Source organism: Rhinoderma darwinii, chromosome 7, assembly GCF_050947455.1.
Source record: "Rhinoderma darwinii isolate aRhiDar2 chromosome 7, aRhiDar2.hap1, whole genome shotgun sequence".
NCBI lineage: Eukaryota > Metazoa > Chordata > Amphibia > Anura > Rhinodermatidae > Rhinoderma > Rhinoderma darwinii.
The window spans coordinates 145,526,639-145,544,250 of record NC_134693.1 but is presented as its reverse complement, the minus strand read 5'-3'; the positions used below and the strand labels follow the sequence as shown (position 1 = coordinate 145,544,250).

General features: G+C 50.9%; 1 protein-coding gene across 1 annotated transcript in view; it reads left to right on the top strand.

The window, feature by feature from the left end:
* The window catches only part of FANCD2 (FA complementation group D2), a 51,854-nt gene that overhangs the window by 8,740 nt on the left and 25,502 nt on the right, over positions 1–17,612 (top strand). The window contains exons 6-20 of the mRNA XM_075832017.1: positions 1,087–1,174; positions 1,248–1,352; positions 1,609–1,691; positions 1,761–1,863; positions 2,005–2,040; positions 2,194–2,337; positions 3,561–3,695; positions 4,379–4,510; positions 5,195–5,296; positions 9,340–9,452; positions 9,557–9,617; positions 10,235–10,354; positions 12,442–12,515; positions 12,899–13,036; positions 16,758–16,858. Of these exons, the coding sequence (XP_075688132.1) occupies positions 1,087–1,174; positions 1,248–1,352; positions 1,609–1,691; positions 1,761–1,863; positions 2,005–2,040; positions 2,194–2,337; positions 3,561–3,695; positions 4,379–4,510; positions 5,195–5,296; positions 9,340–9,452; positions 9,557–9,617; positions 10,235–10,354; positions 12,442–12,515; positions 12,899–13,036; positions 16,758–16,858 (1,535 nt within the window). The remainder of the gene's footprint in view (positions 1–1,086; positions 1,175–1,247; positions 1,353–1,608; positions 1,692–1,760; positions 1,864–2,004; positions 2,041–2,193; positions 2,338–3,560; positions 3,696–4,378; positions 4,511–5,194; positions 5,297–9,339; positions 9,453–9,556; positions 9,618–10,234; positions 10,355–12,441; positions 12,516–12,898; positions 13,037–16,757; positions 16,859–17,612) is intronic.

The window sequence follows — 17,612 nt, the reverse complement described above, 5'->3', positions numbered from 1 at the left end:
TATCTCTGCTCTCTAGCTCTGTGCTCTCTATCTCTGTGCTCTCTGCTCTCGCTCTCTGTATCTCTCTCTGTCTCTCTCTCTCTCTCTCTCTCTCTGTCTCTCTCTCTCTGTCTCTGTCTCTCTCTCTCTGTGTCTCTGTCTCTCTCTCTCTCTCTCTCTGTGTCTGTCTATCTCTGCGCTCTCTCTCTCTCTCTCTGTGTATCTTTCTCTCTTTCTCTTTCTATCTCTCTCTCTGTATCCCTGTGCTGTATCTTTCTCTCTCTCTCTCTCTCTCTCTCTCTCTCTCTCTCTCTCTCTCTCTCTCTCTCTCTCTGTGCTGTATCTCTCTCTCTCTCTCTCTCTGTGCTGTATCTCTCTCTCTCTCTTTCTTTCTCTCTGTATCTCTGTGCTGTATCTCTGTATCTCTCTCTTTCTCTCTCTCTGCTCTTTCTCTCTCCCTCTCTCTGCTCTTTCTCTCTCTCCCTCTCTCTGTATCTCTGTGCTCTCTCTCTGTATCTCTCTCTTTCTCTCTCTCTGCTCTTTCTCTCTCCCTCTCTCTGCTCTTTCTGTCTCTCCCTCTCTCTGTATCTCTCTGCTCTCTTTCTCTCTCTCCCTCTCTCTGTATCTCCCTCTTTCTTTCTTTCTCTCTCTCTCTGTCCTCTCTCTCTCTCTGTCCTCTCTCTCTCTCTGTCCTCTCTCTCTCTCTGTCCTCTCTCTCTCTCTCTCTGTCCTCTCTCATGAATGAATGTGTCCCGTGGATTTCTATCTTTCTTCTATCTACCGACTAACACAGTACAAATCTATTGTCCCTTTATATATAATCCAGTGAACCTGTCATCTAGTGTACGTGCTAATGCGCAATGTCCTGGTGTGGTAATAAGATCACTAGATGACGCTGATCTCCGGTGCTGCCATAACCAGACCTGTCTGCCGGGCAGTCACAGATTGTCCATTGGTTGCTGATTGGAGCAGCCGGGGCCCGCAGCTCTGAAGCGGATCAGAGGCGCCGTTATGGCTCCACTTCTGAGCATTGCTGTCCCCGATGCCGCTGTCCCCGATGCCGCTGATCTGTGACTTGTCTCTTCTTGTTACTTTCCTCTTTCTCAGCTCACTGTTGAAGCAGAATACACAACTTACGGTGCCTATCCTGGACGCCTTCTCCAGCCTGAACCTGAGCGCCGCGCTGCTGACAGAGGTGAGGCCGGGGTTCTGCTGTGACCTGTGCGGAGTACAGGTGGCTGCACTTCACCGCTCCTCTCATGTTACAGGTGCGGCAGTGGGTCATGTCTACTCTCTGCGCTGTTCATCTGCAAGTGGTTCCTGTTATTGTCAAGTTTATTCTTCACACCGTGACCCCCTCAGACGCTCTGGAGGTAAGAAATGCCGGAGGGAACCGGGTTACTTATCTGAGGGAATGATGGGCACACGGTCATCTTAGTGAGGAGCGGCCGCTGCTAGAACAGGGAACTGAGGTGATATACTCAGCGGGTGGACGTCACGCCGGCTCTCACTGGGGGCTTTAATCACATTGTAATTCACACGTCGGACCCTCTCCCACCTGCCACAAGTGAACCCGAGAATATTCCAGCCGTCATGTAATGTGGTGATCAGCCTCCTCCCTCGTTACAGGTCATCTCTGAACTCCGCAAGAATCTCCATGTGGAGTCGTGTGTGTCCATGTCCCAGGTTCAGGCCGCCAAATCCAAGACTGGGTAAATAGCACAGAGACACGCCACAGCGGATGATGGAGCTTGTAGTCACTAAATCCAATCATTCTTCAGTATTGCAGGGACTCCGAGCAGCCAGGACTGTGTGACCGTCCTCATGGAGGTTATTAAATCGGCCGTCTGGTTTCAGAAGCACACGTGCGAAGCTTGGATTAAAGTGAGTGGCCGCCATTATTCCGGAGTGATGTCCACACTGGAGGGGCGTCAAGGCTACGTCGTACTGTGACCCTGAGAATGAGGGGGCGCAGGGCGGGCGGCCCCTCACCATGATGATAATGTCTGTGTATTTATCTTCTAGGCCATAGAATGCGTGGAAACTGTTGACGAGCACAAGGTAAATCCTGGAGTGTGGGCGACGTCTATAAGGGGATGGAGCCCCCCAGAGCAATCATCTGAGGTGTATGCCCCACATACGAGGCACACAACATGGGGGTTGTTATTTTGCGGGGTTCTTCTGATCCTCTCGTTACTATCATTCTCTGACCAGGTTACTGACTTCTTAGTTCTTTTGATCCTTTATACAACAAACACGAACAGCAAGAAACAAGTGGAGCGTGTGCTGAAGAGCAAGGTGCGCTCAGGCTGTATCTCAAATCACCTGCTGCAGAACATCTTCAAGAGTCACACGCAGGTACGTGGCTCATGCAGCGTGGCTGTAGCGGTCTACATTTACAAGCGGACACTAGGACAGGCATCCGTGGGGCTGCACACCGACTTCTGCTGTCACATGGGGCTGCACACCGACTTCTGCTGTCACATGGGGCTGCACACCGACTTCTGCTGTTACATGGGGCTGCACACCGACTTCTGCTGTTACATGGGGCTGCACACCGACTTCTGCTGTCACATGGGGCTGCACGCCGACTTCTGCTGTCACATGGGGCTGCACACCGACTTCTGCTGTTACATGGGGCTGCACACCGACTTCTGCTGTTACATGGGGCTGCACACCGACTTCTGCTGTTACATGGGGCTGCACACCGACTTCTGCTGTTACATGGGGCTGCACACCGACTTCTGCTGTTACATGGGGCTGCACACCAACTTCTGCTGTTACATGGAGCTGCACACCGACTTCTCTTGTCACATGGGGCTGCACACCGACTTCTGCTGTTACATGGGGCTGCACACCGACTTCTGCTGTTACATGGGGCTGCACACCGACTTCTGCTGTTACATGGGGCTGCACACCGACTTCTGCTGTTACATGGGGCTGCACACCGACTTCTGCTGTTACATGGGGCTGCACACCGACTTCTGCTGTTACATGGGGCTGCACACCGACTTCTGCTGTTACATGGGGCTGCACACCGACTTCTGCTGTTACATGGGGCTGCACACCGACTTCTGCTGTTACATGGGGCTGCACACCGACTTCTGCTGTCACATGGGGCTGCACACCGACTTCTGCTGTCACATGGGGCTGCACACCGACTTCTGCTGTCACATGGGGCTGCACACCGACTTCTGCTGTCACATGGGGCTGCACACCGACTTCTGCTGTTACATGGGGCTGCACACCGACTTCTGCTGTTACATGGGGCTGCACACCGACTTCTGCTGTTACATGGGGCTGCACACCGACTTCTGCTGTTACATGGGGCTGCACACCGACTTCTGCTGTCACATGGAGCTGCACACCGACTTCTGCTGTTACATGGGGCTGCACACCGACTTCTGCTGTCACATGGAGCTGCACACCGACTTCTGCTGTTACATGGGGCTGTCATCCATGTTTGTGTTTTCTGTCCCTTCCCTCCGGCTGGGTGAGATGTCACGCTGTGAGTGGCCCGGCCTCCTCTGTGTCTATTCACAGCAGGTTTTTCATTGGTTGTCTGAACGTTTCCTCCGCAGGTTGTGATGTTTTACTTTGCGTCCCTGCTGTCTTTGGCGCAGACTCTGGTGAGATCGGTGGAGCCGGCGGTGTCCCTGTTCGGCAGCCTCCTGTATAAGCATGCCTTCACCGTGTTTGATCGTTACTGCCAGCAGGTAAGTGCTCCACGCAGATCTGTGATATCTGGAGACTCCATGAGACGTTCACCTCCACCCGGATGACACTTCTCCATTTACACCTTTGTCTTGTATTATCGGTCTTGATAATGGCGTTTGTAGCCGTTGGAGGCACGGGGACAGTAGATGGTGGTGGCGGCTGCTGCTCTTCTAGTTGGGATCTTGTTGCTCTTCTAGTCGGGATCTTGCTGCTCTTCTAGTCGGGATCTTGCTGCTCTTCTGGTCGGGATCTTGTTGCTCTTCTGGTCGGGATCTTGTTGCTCTTCTGGTCGGGATCTTGTTGCTCTTCTGGTCGGGATCTTGTTGCTCTTCTGGTCGGGATCTTGCTGCTCTTCTGGTCGGGATCTTGCTGCTCTTCTGGTCGGGATCTTGTTGCTCTTCTGGTCGGGATCTTGTTGCTCTTCTGGTCGGGATCTTGTTGCTCTTCTGGTCGGGATCTTGCTGCTCTTCTGGTCGGGATCTTGCTGCTCTTCTAGTCGGTATCTTGCTGCTCTTCTGGTCGGGATCTTGTTGCTCTTCTGGTCGGGATCTTGCTGCTCTTCTAGTCGGGATCTTGTTGCTCTTCTGGTCGGGATCTTGTTGCTCTTCTGGTCGGGATCTTGTTGCTCTTCTAGTCGGGATCTTGTTGCTCTTCTAGTCGGGATCTTGTTGCTGTCTTGCAGGAGTTGATTGCAGCCCTCGTGACTCACGTTTGCAGCGGTTATGCTGATGAGGTGGACATCGCACTGGACGTTATAAGTGATCTGGTGACCAGTCACACTGCCGCTGTGGCTCTATACGCCGTCTTCATAAAGGTGGGTGCGTTCATGCCGTTTAATGAGGTCATGACTGGGATCACGGTCGTCTGATCTTGATGGGGTCGTCGCTCATGTGATCAGCATAGGTTTAGGAAGTGCCACAAGACTCGAGACATTCTAGTCTCAAGACACCGCAGGTTAATAATGTGGCTGCTACGAACATACCAGTTAAAATGCTTAAAGATGACCTGTGACCTGCACAAGAACCTGCAGCTGACATCTCGTTACATTGCAGGCGCCTCGGATTCTGCAGCTTTTTATTTTCTTCTTGTAGCTCCCACCGTTCCTGAGATATCGGGGCCGTTCGTTCTGGTGCCCGATATGCAAATGAGGCCTTTGACTGTGAAATGGGCGGTTACTGTTTATCATGTGACAGGCATTACCCGCCCACTTGACAGTCAAGGCCTCATTTGCATATTGGGCGCCAGAATGAACGGCCCCGATATCTCAGGAACGGTGGGAGCTACAAGAAGAAAATAAAAAGCTGCAGAATCCGAGGCGCCTGCAATGTAACGAGATGTCAGCTGCAGGTCACAGGTCATCTTTAATATGGATAAATAGGAGAAGGTCTTACAGCTGGGGTGATCTGTGATCCTCTCGGCAGTTCTCCGCTTGTGGCCACTGATCGCAGGCGCTGGCAGCAGGAACGTTTGGTTTTGGCATCTTTTTTCTTTTTTACAGGGAATATTAGATCATCTGGATAATCTGACCGCTCAGCAGATCCGCAAACTCTTCCAGATCCTGTGTGCTCTCGGTTCTAGTCCAGAAGGGGGTCACATCCAGGTACCAGCTGACGGCTCCTCCTGACAGTCATGTCTCTCCCCCGTGGCCAGTATTAATACATCTTCCCTATTGCTGGGATGTGTCCAGGAGGTCTGATTAAAATGGGCCGACCGTGCGGCCTGGGAAAACGGCCCGGCACATTGACCACTTCATTGTAGCAATCAGTGGGGTTCCCGTCGGTCGGACATTGATAGCATATCCCAGCGAGCAGCACCCAAACATTATACACTGCAGAAGGGGGATGTGATGAGCGGCACCCAAACATTATACACTGCAGAGGGGGAGACGTGATGAGCGGCACCCAAACATTATACACTGCAGAGGGGGAGACGTGATGAGCGGCACCCAAACATACACTGCAGAGGGGGAGACGTGATGAGCAGCACCCAAACATTATACACTACAGAGGGGGAGATGTGATGAGCGGCACCCAAACATTATACACTGCAGAGGGGGAGATGTGATGAGCGGCACCCAAACATTATACACTGCAGAGGGGGAGATGTGATGAGCAGCACCCAAACATTATACACTACAGAGGGGGAGATGTGATGAGCGGCACCCAAACATTATACACTGCAGAGGGGGAGACGTGATGAGCGGCACCCAAACATTATACACTGCAGAGGGGGAGACGTGATGAGCGGCACCCAAACATTATACACTACAGAGGGGGAGACGTGATGAGCGGCACCCAAACATTATACACTGCAGAGGGGGAGACGTGATGAGCGGCACCCAAACATTATACACTGCAGAGGGGGAGACGTGATGAGCGGCACCCAAACATTATACACTGCAGAGGGGGAGACGTGATGAGCGGCACCCAAACATTATACACTGCAGAGGGGGAGACGTGATGAGCGGCACCCAAACATTCTACACTGCAGAGGGGGAGACGTGATGAGCGGCACCCAAACATTATACACTGCAGAGGGGGAGACGTGATGAGCGGCACCCAAACATTATACACTGCAGAGGGGGAGACGTGATGAGCAGCACCCAAACATTATACACTGCAGAGGGGGAGACGTGATGAGCGGCACCCAAACATACACTGCGGAGGGGGAGATGTGATGAGCAGCACCCAAACATTATACACTACAGAGGGGGAGATGTGATGAGCGGCACCCAAACATTATACACTGCAGAGGGGGAGACGTGATGAGCGGCACCCAAACATTATACACTGCAGAGGGGGAGACGTGATGAGCGGCACCCAAACATTATACACTGCAGAGGGGGAGACGTGATGAGCGGCACCCAAACATTCTACACTGCAGAGGGGGAGACGTGATGAGCGGCACCCAAACATTATACACTGCAGAGGGGGAGATGTGATGAGCGGCACCCAAACATTATACACTGCAGAGGGGGAGACGTGATGAGCGGCACCCAAACATTCTACACTGCAGAGGGGGAGACGTGATGAGCGGCACCCAAACATACACTGCGGAGGGGGAGACGTGATGAGCGGCACCCAAACATTATACACTGCGGAGGTGGAGATGTGATGAGCGGCACCCAAACATTATACACTGCGGAGGGGGAGACGTGATGAGCGGCACCCAAACATTATACACTGCAGAGGGGGGGGATGTGATGAGCGGCACCCAAACATTATACACTGCAGAGGGGGGGGATGTGATGAGCGGCACCCAAACATTATACACTGCAGAGGGGGAGACGTGATGAGCGGCACCCAAACATTATACACTGCGGAGGTGGAGATGTGATGAGCGGCACCCAAACATTATACACTGCGGAGGGGGAGATGTGATGAGCGGCACCCAAACATTATACACTGCGGAGGGGGAGACGTGATGAGCGGCACCCAAACATTATACACTGCGGAGGGGGAGACGTGATGAGCGGCACCCAAACATTCTACACTGCAGAGGGGGAGACGTGATGAGCGGCACCCAAACATTATACACTGCGGAGGGGGAGATGTGATGAGCGGCACCCAAACATTATACACTGCAGAGGGGGAGACGTGATGAGCGGCACCCAAACATTATACACTGCAGAGGGGGAGATGTGATGAGCGGCACCCAAACATTATACACTGCAGAGGGGGAGATGTGATGAGCGGCACCCAAACATTATACACTGCAGAGGGGGAGATGTGATGAGCGGCACCCAAACATTATACACTGCAGAGGGGGAGACGTGATGAGCGGCACCCAAACATTATACACTGCGGAGGGGGAGACGTGATGAGCGGCACCCAAACATTATACACTGCGGAGGGGGAGACGTGATGAGCGGCACCCAAACATTATACACTGCAGAGGGGGAGACGTGATGAGCGGCACCCAAACATTATACACTGCAGAGGGGGAGATGTGATGAGCGGCACCCAAACATACACTGCGGAGGGGGAGATGTGATGAGCGGCACCCAAACATTATACACTGCGGAGGGGGAGACGTGATGAGCGGCACCCAAACATTATACACTGCGGAGGGGGAGACGTGATGAGCGGCACCCAAACATTATACACTGCGGAGGGGGAGACGTGATGAGCGGCACCCAAACATACACTGCGGAGGGGGAGACGTGATGAGCGGCACCCAAACATTATACACTGCGGAGGGGGAGACGTGATGAGCGGCACCCAAACATACACTGCGGAGGGGGAGACGTGATGAGCGGCACCCAAACATTATACACTGCGGAGGGGGAGACGTGATGAGCGGCACCCAAACATTATACACTGCGGAGGGGGAGACGTGATGAGCGGCACCCAAACATTATACACTGCAGAGGGGGAGATGTGATGAGCGGCACCCAAACATTATACACTGCGGAGGGGGAGACGTGATGAGCGGCACCCAAACATTATACACTGCAGAGGGGGAGATGTGATGAGCGGCACCCAAACATTATACACTGCAGAGGGGGAGACGTGATGAGCGGCACCCAAACATTATACACTGCAGAGGGGGAGATGTGATGAGCGGCACCCAAACATTATACACTGCAGAGGGGGAGACGTGATGAGCGGCACCCAAACATTATACACTGCGGAGGGGGAGACGTGATGAGCGCCACCCAAACATTATACACTGCGGAGGGGGAGACGTGATGAGCTCTGAGACGTCGTTCACACGGCCGCTTCTTATCTCCTGACTGTGAATAAGGTCGTACAGGGTCGTTCATTGTTTTCATGTTTAATCCCCTCACCTGTCCCGATTCCAGCGGAGGGTGAGCCGCATGTGTACAATGTGCTACTATTTGGACCGCAGGACGTTACGGAATATCACAGGGACTGGGGCAGACTGACCAATACTGTGTAAGATTTAGGCCTCATGCACACGACTGTACCCATGTGCACGGCTGTGATTTTCGGGTCGGCCGGCCGCGGAGTGTCACCCGCGAGCCGCCCGCAAATCATTGGCCGTGCACATGGCCGCGGCCATTATTTCCTATGCGCCTGGACCGCAGAACACGGCCATAATAAGACATGTCCGGTCTTTCTGCAGTCCGGGCTCCGGGGCCACGATCGTGTGCATGGGCCCATAGAAATTAATGGGGCCGCAATTCTGCCGTGGATTTTCGGAGAAATTGCGGCCACAAAATCACGTTGGTGTGCACGGGGCCTTAGACCAGTCAGTCAGGAGACGCACCACGTTTATCACAGTGGCTCGCGCTGTATGATACAGTTGGCGCATCTGCTAGACATTTTTCTCTTTCGTATACCAGGGATTATTTGGTTTTGTTAACGCCAGATTTTTGAACCTAAATTTTGGCCCATTTCTGGTGCACGATGTCGTATTTAAGCCACGCCCCTTTCGACTAGACCGTGCACCGTTACCACTAAGCCACGCCCCCATTGAGTGTATTGAGGGGGGAAAAAAGGTGTCTGAAATAGTTAATAAATGAGGCGCATGGCATGTAAACTAGAATTCTGGCTTGTCGTGAATAGTAAATCTGCCCCTGTGTATTTAGCGTAGTATCTATATAGTAATAAAACGTCATCTGCGCTGCCACGAGAGAACCGCTACTCGCCTCCTGATTTTAGATTTTTCGTCTTGAAGGATGAACTCCATATTGTTATCAGAAAACAACTGTCTAGCACCGCTCTGAAGTACAAGCGCATTGGGGTGATCGGGGCGGTGAGGATGGTGGGAAGCATGGCTGCAAAAGACAGGTCAGAGATGCTGCATGTCACTGAATATCCTCCTCCCATACTGTGTGCCTCTACCATTGATTCTCCACAGCCTGCAGATCTATTTCATGTTGTTCTATTATTAGGCGAAAGTCCGCAACCTGCGATTCAGAAACTGCAGCTCTGAGTCCGAACGTTTACCGGCAGGTGAGTGCTCCATGTGTGTCCAGCATTGGTGGGAAGCGTTCTCCTTCATTGGTGGGCAGCTTTCTCCTTCATTGGTGGGCAGCTTTCTCCTTCATTGGTGGGCAGCCTTCTCCTTCATTGGTGGGCAGCCTTCTCCTTCATTGGTGGGCAGCCTTCTCCTTCATTGGTGGGCAGCCTTCTCCTTCATTGGTGGGCAGCGTTCTCCTTCATTGGTGGGCAGCGTTCTCCTTCATTGGTGGGCAGCGTTCTCCTTCATTGGTGGGCAGCGTTCTCCTTCATTGGTGGGCAGCGTTCTCCTTCATTGGTGGGCAGCGTTCTCCTACATTGGTGGGCAGCCTTCTCCTTCATTGGTGGGCAGCCTTCTCCTTCATTGGTGGGCAGCCTTCTCCTTCATTGGTGGGCAGCCTTCTCCTTCATTGTTGGGCAGCCTTCTCCTTCAGGGCTCCGCATTGCCTGTGAGTGGTGGTAACATGGTCAGACGTGTGCTCTCCATTGAAGGTGCGGTCATCATAAGCCTGTGATCGCAGGTGCTGGAGCCTTATTCCTGCGATTGTCCAGTGTTTGTCGTTCTTGTGGTCTGCTCGGCTTGTCACCTATGTCTTCCTTCCTGGATACAGGTCACGTCTCTTCTGGAACTGGCTCGTACCTGCTGTGGGCAATCCCCACTGTCTGCTGCTTTCTACTATGATGAGCTGGCTGATCTGGTGCAGAAGAGAAGTCTGGAGGCTCAGGTCATGGTAAGACGGCTCTTCATACCCTTCATGCGCTGTCATCCATTATTGTGGAGATGTATGAGCCTGCGGCCGGCCTGTCCGGCATCGGCTGCTCCTCCGTCTGGACAGACACTCGGGGAATTGGCGATTGTTATAATGACATTGTTCTGTAGGTGGCGCCTCTCCATAGTCTGACGTCTCCTGTAAACCTGGGAGATCCAGGTAAAGCTGAGCAGCCTCGTCCGGTTATCACACTGCTGCCCTCAGAGCTGAAATCATTGTCTCCCACACTGCGTTATCACACTGCTGCCCTCAGAGCTGAAATCATTGTCACCCACACTGCGTTATCACACTGCTGCCCTCAGAGCTTAAATCATTGTCACCCACACTGCGTTATCACACTGCTGCCCTCAGAGCTGAAATCATTGTCTCCCACACTGCGTTATCACACTGCTGCCCTCAGAGCTGAAATCATTGTCTCCCACACTGTGTTATCACACTGCTGCTCTCAGAGCTGAAATCATTGTCTCCCACACTGCGTTATCACACTGCTGCCCTCAGAGCTGAAATCATTGTCTCCCACACTGCGTTATCACACTGCTGCCCTCAGAGCTGAAATCATTGTCTCCCACACTGCGTTATCACACTGCTGCCCTCAGAGCTGAAATCATTGTCTCCCACACTGTGTTATCACACTGCTGCCCTCAGAGCTGAAATCATTGTCTCCCACACTGCGTTATCACACTGCTGCCCTCAGAGCTGAAATCATTGTCTCCCACACTGCGTTATCACACTGCTGCCCTCAGAGCTGAAATCATTGTCTCCCACACTGCGTTATCACACTGCTGCCCTCAGAGCTGAAATCATTGTCTCCCACACTGCGTTATCACACTGCTGCCCTCAGAGCTGAAATCATTGTCTCCCACACTGCGTTATCACACTGCTGCCCTCAGAGCTGAAATCATTGTCTCCCACACTGCGTTATCACACTGCTGCCCTCAGAGCTGAAATCATTGTCACCCACACTCCGCACTGATATAAAGACGTGAAATCAGCCGGGAAGTAATCCGTTCCTTCTAGCAAGAGACACCAGCGGAGCCGGGACTGACACTCATTTATTAAAGGGGTTCTCCAGTTTTTGTTTTTTTAAAATTCGCTTTATTTATAAGATTCAGATTTCTACAAAAATGCTAAATCGCCAAACCGTTAAACAGAAATAAAACGACCCCCAGCACACGACCGTAAAAAATCTCCGCAATTACGGACCCGCTCGGTTCTATTGGCCACGGGACCTTTCCGTATCGCTACAGATGGGTGTCCGTGCCGGGAATTAGGGAGCATGTCCTACTCTTCGTTTCTTACGGGCCGTGCTCCCTTACTGTATAACTACTACTCCCCACAGACATGATGTGGTCACATGACTGCCGCCATCTTTATCCTGTGGATTTATTACTCTGGACTCCTCTGTGGTGATCAGAATATTAATCCCGTCTATTAGAAATCTGTTTGGTTCCCGATTCTATAAATAAATTGAAATAAAAAAAAAAACGGGACAACCCCTTTAACGGTTTCAGACAACTTTTTCAAAAGACTCCACAGGGGGTGTGGCTTACTGTGAAACAGGCGTGGTATAAAGAAAGGGGCGTGGTATAAAGAAAGGGGCGTGGTTTGAAATGCGACACTGCATGAACATTTTGGAGCAAAGACAAAGAGGAGACGTGTCGCCAGAGATGCAGCTCTGATAAATTAGGCGCGCTTTCTGCCTGCCTGGCGTGCGTTTACATCGTATTAGTCGCGCTGCGCCAGTGTCTGGAGAGCACAACGCTGTTCCGGCAGATCTGGACTGGCACTGACGGGCCTCATTGACGTGAATGGTGTCTGTCTGCGTTCTGGTTTTCTTGACGTCAAAAATTCAGACATGACCAACACGGATGATGGCGTCTCCCAGCAGCGGTGTGAACGGAGCCCATGCTGTGTGTGAGGATCAGGGATAGAACCGTGCTCTGAAGTCACCACTAAACCTGCTCTACCTGCGTCTGCTCCACCTCTTGGCATTTAGATCTTGTCTGGAATGAGTTGTGATCGGTGTCTCGTCTTCTCCTTGTCTGCAGGAACACATGAGGAAGACTGTGGTGGAGGATTTCCAGGATGATTATGTTGTGGATCTGGAGCCGGCAGTGGACGGGTGTGTATGTGCTGATTGTACTACACTGCCCATCGTCCGTACATAAGATCCTGATCACCATCCTCCGGGGGAGCGTGTGATCAGTCACTGGGGTCCCATACAGGAGGCGGAGGTGCGCGTAGGCGGGTCAGTCCTCCTGTCCACTGGACGTCCGCGCACCGTTACTCCGGGGACACAAACGTTTACGATGAAGCTGGGAAAGTGCAGAAATAATTGGAGTAGTGGTATCCCGACGCCCCGTGATTTCCTGCCCTTCTTTATGTCGTGTGTGTCAGTAATGCTGGGAGGTCCTGGGGTCGAGTCCATCTCCTCACACGCTGGTTGGGGAACTCCGGTCTATAGGATAAAATTCTCATTTTATTGCTTCCATGTTCTCCCCACAGGACCCACCTGTTCCCAGTGACGGCCATGTATAACCTGGAGGATGATGAGAGTCAGAGTGTTGTTGTCATCAATCTCCTCCCACTTCTGTCAGAGGACGCCGCTGATAAAGGTCGTACCCCAACAGCTAGGGAAGGCCGGTGAGTGCCGCCTGCGGCCCTGACAACACGCCGTTACTGGCTCCTGGTATAGCCGCTTACTCCTAGTACTGGGAGGATACACTGGACCGCTCTGCAAATCAGAGGACGTATCCCGGGTGATGAGACGTCTTATGGGACTTATCCCGGGTCATGAGACGTCTTACGGGACTTATCCCGGGTGATGAGACGTCTTACGGGACATATCCCGGGCCCAGTTGTTTTTGTCCTGATGTCTGGAATGAGACGAGTTTATAAAATTAGCTGTGCCCCCCCATTTCCTCCCCCGGTGATCCAGCGCTGACACTCCGGCGGCTCTCCAGGTGGGAGCATGTGACTACTGCAGCCAATCAGAGGGCCCAGTGGTCATGTGATGTATTTCTGACATGCCAGAAATATGAACCGTCACCACTGGGCCCTCTGATTGGCTGCAGCAGTCACATGCTCCCACCTGGAGAGCCGCCGGAGTGTCAGCGCTGGATCACCGGGGGAGGAGATGGGGGGCACAGCTAATTTTATAAACTCGTCTCATTCCAGACATCAGGACAAAAACAACTGGGCCCGGGATATGTCCCGTAAGACGTCTCCTCACCTGGGAATAAGGGCCTGTTCACATCAGCGTTCATTTCCGTCCCGGTTTCCGTCTGAGATTTCCGTCGGGTGAACCCCGCAACGGTAAGTGAAAGTGAAACCACAGCTTCCGTTTCAGTCAGCATTGATCTCAATGGTGACGGAAACATCGCTAATGGTTTCCGTTCGTCACCATTCCGGCAAGTTTCCGGTTTTTCGACGGAATTAATAGCGGAGTCGACTGCACTATTGATTCAGTCATTAAAACGGAAACCTGCCGGAATGGTGACGAATGGAAACCATTAGCGATGTTTCCGTCACCATTGAGATCAATGCTGACTGAAACGGAAGCCGTGCTGTCACTTTCACTTACCGTTGCGGGGTTCACCCGATAGAAACCTCCGTCGGAACGGAAAGCGAACAGTGATGTGAACCGGCCTTAAAGAGGCTCTGTCACCACATTATAAGTGTCCTGTCTCCTACATAATGTGATCAGTGCTGTAATGTAGATAACAGTGGTCCTAGTAATAAAGAGGCTGTCACCACATTATAAGTGTCCTATCTCCTACATAATGTGATCAGTGCTGTAATGTAGATAACAGTGGTCCTAGTAATAAAGAGGCTGTCACCACATTATAAGTGTCCTATCTCCTACATAATGTGATCAGTGCTGTAATGTAGATAACAGTGGTCCTAGTAATAAAGAGGCTGTCACCACATTATAAGTGCCCTGTCTCCTACATAATGTGATCAGCGCTGTAATGTAGATAACAGTGGTCCTAGTAATAAACAGGCTGTCACCAGATTATAAGTGCCCCGTCTCCTACATAATGTGATCGGCGCTGTAATGTAGAGAACAGCAGTGGTTTTTATTTTGAAAAACGATCATTTTTTTAGCAGGTTGTGAGCAATTTTAGATTGTTTCTTAATGCCCAACTGTGCGTGTTTTTACTTTTAACCAAGTGGGTGTTGTAAAGAAGTGTATGGGGCTGACCAATCAGTGACTAATCAGCCTCATACACTTCTCATTGTTCCAGCCCAGCATGATCCACAGCACAGTGAGATTGTGCAGTGAAAGAAGCTGGGCTGGAACAATGAGAAGTGTATGACGCTGATTGGTCGGCCTCATACACTTCTTTACAACACCCACTTGGTTAAAAGTAAAAACACGCCCAGTTGGGCATTAAGAAACTAAATCTAAAATTGCTCACAACCTGCTAAAAAAATGATCGTTTTTCAAAATAAAAACCACTGCGGTTATCTACATTACAGCGCCGATCACATTATGTAGGAGACAGGACACTTATAATCTGGTGACAGCCTCTTTATTACTAGGACCACTGTTCTCTACATTACAGCGCCGATCACATTATGTAGGAGACAGGACACTTATAATCTGGTGACAGCCTCTTTATTGCTAGGACCACTGTTATCTACATTACAGCGCCGATCACATTATGTAGGAGACAGGACACTTATAATCTGGTGACAGCCTCTTTATTACTAGGACCACTGTTATCTATATTACAGCGCCGATCACATTATGTAGGAGACAGGACACTTATAATCTGGTGACAGCCTCTTTATTGCTAGGACCACTGTTATCTACATTACAGCGCCGATCACATTATGTAGGAGACAGGACACTTATAATCTGGTGACAGCCTCTTTATTACTAGGACCACTGTTCTCTACATTACAGCGCCGATCACATTATGTAGGAGACAGGACACTTATAATCTGGTGACAGCCTCTTTATTACTAGGACCACTGTTCTCTACATTACAGCGCCGATCACATTATGTAGGAGACAGGACACTTATAATCTGGTGACAGCCTCTTTATTACTAGGACCACTGTTATCTACATTACAGCGCCGATCACATTATGTAGGAGACAGGACACTTATAATCTGGTGACAGCCTCTTTATTGCTAGGACCACTGTTATCTATATTACAGCGCCAATCACAATATGTAGGAGACGGGACACTTATAATCTGGTGACAGCCTCTTTATTGCTAGGACCACTGTTATCTACATTACAGCGCTGATCACATCATGTACAATATAGGCCACTTATAATCTGGTGACAGCCTCTTTATTATTAGGACCACTGTTATCTACATTACAGCGCCGATCACATTATGTAGGAGACCGGGCACTTATAATCTGGTGACAGCCTCTTTATTACTAGGACCACTGTTATCTACATTACAGCGCCGATCACATTATGTAGGAGACCGGGCACTTATAATCTGGTGACAGCCTCTTTATTACTAGGACCACTGTTATCTGCATTACAGCGCCGATCACATTATGTAGGAGACAGGACACTTATAATCTGGTGACAGCCTCTTTATTACTAGGACCACTGTTATCTACATTACAGCGCCGATCACATTATGTAGGAGACAGGACACTTATAATCTGGTGACAGCCTCTTTATTGCTAGGACCACTGTTATCTACATTACAGCGCCAATCACAATATGTAGGAGACAGGGCACTTATTATCTGGTGACAGCCTCTTTATTACTAGGACCACTGTTATCTACATTACAGCGCCAATCACAATATGTAGGAGACAGGGCACTTATTATCTGGTGACAGCCTCTTTATTACTAGGACCACTGTTATCTACATTACAGCACTGATCACATTATGTAGGAGACAGGGCACTTATAATCTGGTGACAGCCTCTTTATTATTAGGACCACTGTTATCTACATTACAGCGCTGATCACATTATGTAGGAGACAGGGCACTTATAATGTGGTGACAGCCTCTTTATTATTAGGACCACTGTTATCTACATGACAGCGCTGATCACATTATGTAGGAGACTGGACACTTATAATGTGGTGACAGCCTCTTTATTATTAGGACCACTGTTATCTACATTACAGCGCTGATCACATTATGTAGGAGACAGGACACTTATAATCTGGTGACAGCCTCTTTAAGTCCCGTAAGACGTCTCATCATTCTGCGGCGCTTCTCCAGTCAGTGATGAGAAAGTCGTCTGAGTCCCCGACAGGTGATCAATGTAAAGTCCAGGAGATAATGAAGTGTCACGTTATATAGGACGGAGCCGTCCAGGATATGATGTGACCCCCCCCCCCTCATATATAACGTGTCCCCTCTCCTCCCCCAGCCAGGTGTCTCCTCTCTGCTTGGCGCCATTCTTCCGGTTGCTGCGTCTCTACGTACAGGACGAGTTTGACGGTAACTTGGATGAAGTTGACGCATTGTTAGGTAAAGTCCTGTATTATTTCTCGGTGTCCTCGTCCGTCTCTCTGTCCCACATCTTTTCTCTGGTTTTGTTTTTTATTCATGAAAGTTTTTCTACCTTCTTGTTTTGTTTGTCCACTGAGGACCACACGAAGAGGTGAGCGTTTTTTATCTGTACAACTGGTTGCTGTGCGGCTGTCTCTGTCGCTGTGCGGGGGTCTCTGTCGCTGTGCGGGGGTCTCTGTCGCTGTGCGGGGGTCTCTGTCGCTGTGCGGGGGTCTCTGTTGCTGTGCGGCGGTCCCTGTCGCTGTGATTGCTCCCCCTGCAGGTGCTGTGTTGGGGTGACAGTCTCCATGTTGTATCCTGTAGAGTGGGGTCCCCGTGGTGGTTACACAGCAGATGATTATACTGGGGCCTCGTGATGTAGAAGTAGTGGAGGTGCGTCCGGGTCTCTCTCTCGTTGTGACATGAATCGCCGCTGTAGATAAACCCTCCACTGCCTTCGCTCCGTGTGAAGAATAACGAGAACATTATTTCAGTGTCTGTTTAATTCTACAAAGATAAACTCCACAAAACCAAACTGCATGAAGTGTAAGCTCTGTGGGTCGGGGTCCCCGCGCGCCCTCCGGCTGTATGTCCGTACCACCTATTTGCAGGCAGAAGTTTCCGACACGGATTTGAAGGATAATCTGCATTAGAGACCGGTGTGGTTACTCGTGGATTTCACGTTCTCTTTGCCGTGGATCCGCACACACATTCATCCTGTTGAGCGGGGAAA